This window comes from Etheostoma spectabile, unplaced genomic scaffold, assembly GCF_008692095.1.
Source record: "Etheostoma spectabile isolate EspeVRDwgs_2016 unplaced genomic scaffold, UIUC_Espe_1.0 scaffold272, whole genome shotgun sequence".
NCBI lineage: Eukaryota > Metazoa > Chordata > Actinopteri > Perciformes > Percidae > Etheostoma > Etheostoma spectabile.
In genome coordinates this window covers 1,927,815-1,931,050 of record NW_022605576.1, presented here as the reverse complement: position 1 = coordinate 1,931,050, position 3,236 = coordinate 1,927,815, and the positions used below count along the sequence as shown (strand labels likewise).

The window sequence follows — 3,236 nt, the reverse complement described above, 5'->3', positions numbered from 1 at the left end:
CACATAACACACATGGAAACATGGCTAATTAGCTCACAATTTCATCAAAACTTCAGAATTGCTTTCAGTTATGTGCCATTGCTTCACGTATGTGTCAATTATGTTCACCAGATAAAATTAAGGATCTGCTGGGCGAAGGTGTGGTGGACAGCATGACCAGGCTGGTGCTGGTTAATGCCATCTACTTCAAAGGCAACTGGAACACGCAGTTTAACACGAGTGCCACACAGGATGCTCAGTTTAGACTCAACAAGGTAACACTGCTCTAAGAAAAACTAGACTAACACTGATTCACAAAACAGGTTTTTAAATCTGTTTTATGGAAGCATAAACCATTTACACCACTAGGATTATAATCCTGACTTCTTCATTGAAAGAAGTGTAAATGAAAAGAATTTGACATCAACCTGACCACTAAGGTCTATATAAAAGAGGACTTGACAGATACAGGATTAGGGACCACATAAGGTCTATATAAAAGAGACTTCAGTATACAGTATTGGGACCACTAAGGTCTATATAAATAGAACAAGAGACTTCAGATACAGTATTAGGGACCACTAGGTCTATATAAAAGAGCTTCAGATACAGTATTGGGACCACTAAGGTTATATAAAAGAGACTTCAGATACAGTATAGGGGCCACTAGGTCTATATAAAAGAGACTTCAGATACAGAGTAGGGACACTAAGGTCTATATAAAAGAGACTTCAGATACATATTAGGGACCACTAAGGTCATTAAAAGAGACTTCAGATACAGTATAGGGACCACTAAGGTCTATATAAAAGAGACATTCAGATACAGTATTAGGGACCACTAAGGTCTATATAAAAGAGACTTCAGATACAGTATTAGGGACCACTAAGGTCTATAAAAGAGACTTCAGATACAGTATAGAGGACCACTAAGGCTATATAAAAGAGACTTCAGATACGTATTAGGGGACCATAAGGTTATATAAAAGAGACTTCAATACAGTATTAGGGACCACTAAGGTCTATATAAAAGAGACTTCAGATACAGTATTAGGGACCACAGGTCTTATAAGAGACTTCAGATACAGTATGGGGAGCCACTAAGGTCTATATAAAGAGGACTTCAGATACAGTATTAGGGACACTAAGGTCTATATAAAAGAGACTTCAGATACAGTATTGGGACACTAAGGTCTATATAAAAGAGCTTCAGATCAGTTTAGGACCATAAGGTTATATAAAAGAGACTTAGAACAGTATTAGGGACCACTAAGGTCATATAAAGAGACTTCAGATACAGTATTAGGGACACAAGGTTATATAAAAGAGACTCAGATACAGTATGGGACCACTAAGGTATATATAAAGAGACTTCAGATACAGTATTAGGGGACCACTAAGGTTATATAAAGAGACTTCAGTACAGTAGTTAGGACCACTAAGGTCTATATTAAAAGAGACTTCAGATACAGTATTAGGGGACCACTAAGGTCTATATAAAAGAGACTCAGATACAGATTAGGGACCACTAGGTCTATAAAAAGAGACTTCAGATACAGTATTAGAGGACCACTAAGGTCTATATATAAAAGAGACTTCAGATACAGTATTAGGGACCACTAAGGTCTATATAAAGAGACTTCAGATACAGTTTAGGACCACTAAGTCTATAAAAGACTCAGATACAGTATTAGGGACCATAAGGTCTATATAAAGGACTCAGATACATATAGGAATAGGTCTATATAAAAGAGACCAGTACAGTATTAGGGCCACTAAGGTCTATATAAAAGAGACTTCAGATACAGTATTAAGGACCACTAAGGTCTATATAAAAGAGACTCAGATACATATTAGGGACCACTAAGGTCTATATAAGAGAATTCAGATACAGTATTAGGGACCACTAAGGTCTATATAAAAGAGATTCAGAAACAGTATTAGGGGACACTAAGGTCTATATAAAAAGGACTTCAGATACAGTATTAGGGACCACTAAGGTCTCTATAAAGAGACTCAGTACAGTATTAGGGAACCACTAAGGTCTTATAAAAGAGACTTCAGATACAGTATTGGGAACATAAGGTCTCATAAAAAAGACTCCAGATACAGTATAGGGAACACTAAGGTCTATATAAAAGAGACTTCAGATACGTATTAGGGGACCACTAAGGATATTAAAAGAGACTTCAGATACAGTATAGGGATCAATAAGGTCTATATAAAGAGACTCAGATAACAGTATTTGGGACCACTAAGGTCTATATAAGAAGAGACTCAGATACAGTATTAGGACCACTAAGGTATAATAAAGAGACTTCAGATACAGTATTAGGGGACCACTAAGGCCTATATAAAGAGACTTCAGATACAGTATTAGGGACCACTAAGGTCTATATAAAGAGACTTCAGATACAGTATTAGGGGACCACTAAGGTCTATATAAAAGAGACTTCAGATACAGTAGTAGGGACCACTAAGGTCTATATAAAGAGACTTCAGATACAGTATTAGGGATCACTAAGGTCTATATAAAAGAGACTTCAGATACAGTAGTAGGGGACCACTGACCACACCCTGCTGAACATTTCTACATCACTGGAACAAGGTGATGTGTACACGATTTTGGTTGGTGTTTCTCTTTAAGCTTATGTATTTTTCTGCTTCCTGTTTTCAGAATGACACTAAGCCAGTGAAGATGATGCACCAGAAATCCAAGTTCCCTTTGACCTACATTTCTGAAGCCGGCTGCCAGGTAACGATGCAACGGAACCAATCATAAAACCTTTATTAATAAGGTCAAACAGGATCAGATTTCAATGAAGTGTGAATGATTCAAAGGAGAATTAAGATTTTGGTTATGATTAGTTTACCGTAACTGTAAAATGAACTACCTGACAAGTTGTTTTGTTGCATGTCAGCCCATAAGCTATCTTGTTATACAGTGTATATATGTACTGTAATGTTTTTCATCCCTGTGCTGGACAGGTCCTAGAGATGCCTTACAAAGGGAAGGAGCTCAGCATGCTCATCTTTTTACCCAATGAGATGGAGGACAGTACTACAGGTCTGGAGAAGGTAAGACACACACACACACCACACACATAAAGAAACCCGCAGACACAAACAAACTAACAACTGATTCCGTGTCCACCCCCAGCTGGAGAAGCAGCTGACCTATGAGAACTTCATGGAGTGGACGCGTCCAAATATGATGGATAATGTTGAGGTCCAGGTGGGGCTGCCTCGGTTCAAGAT

At 37.9% G+C, this 3,236-nt stretch overlaps 1 protein-coding gene across 1 annotated transcript in view; it reads left to right on the top strand.

Annotated features, from left to right (window-relative positions):
- Positions 1–3,236, top strand: part of LOC116685837 (leukocyte elastase inhibitor-like) — a 15,124-nt gene that overhangs the window by 10,743 nt on the left and 1,145 nt on the right. Inside the window, 4 exon segments of the mRNA XM_032510798.1 lie at positions 112–254; positions 2,656–2,733; positions 2,967–3,056; positions 3,139–3,236. The exon segment at positions 3,139–3,236 is cut by the window's right edge and continues 83 nt beyond it. Coding sequence (XP_032366689.1) covers positions 112–254; positions 2,656–2,733; positions 2,967–3,056; positions 3,139–3,236 — 409 coding nt within the window.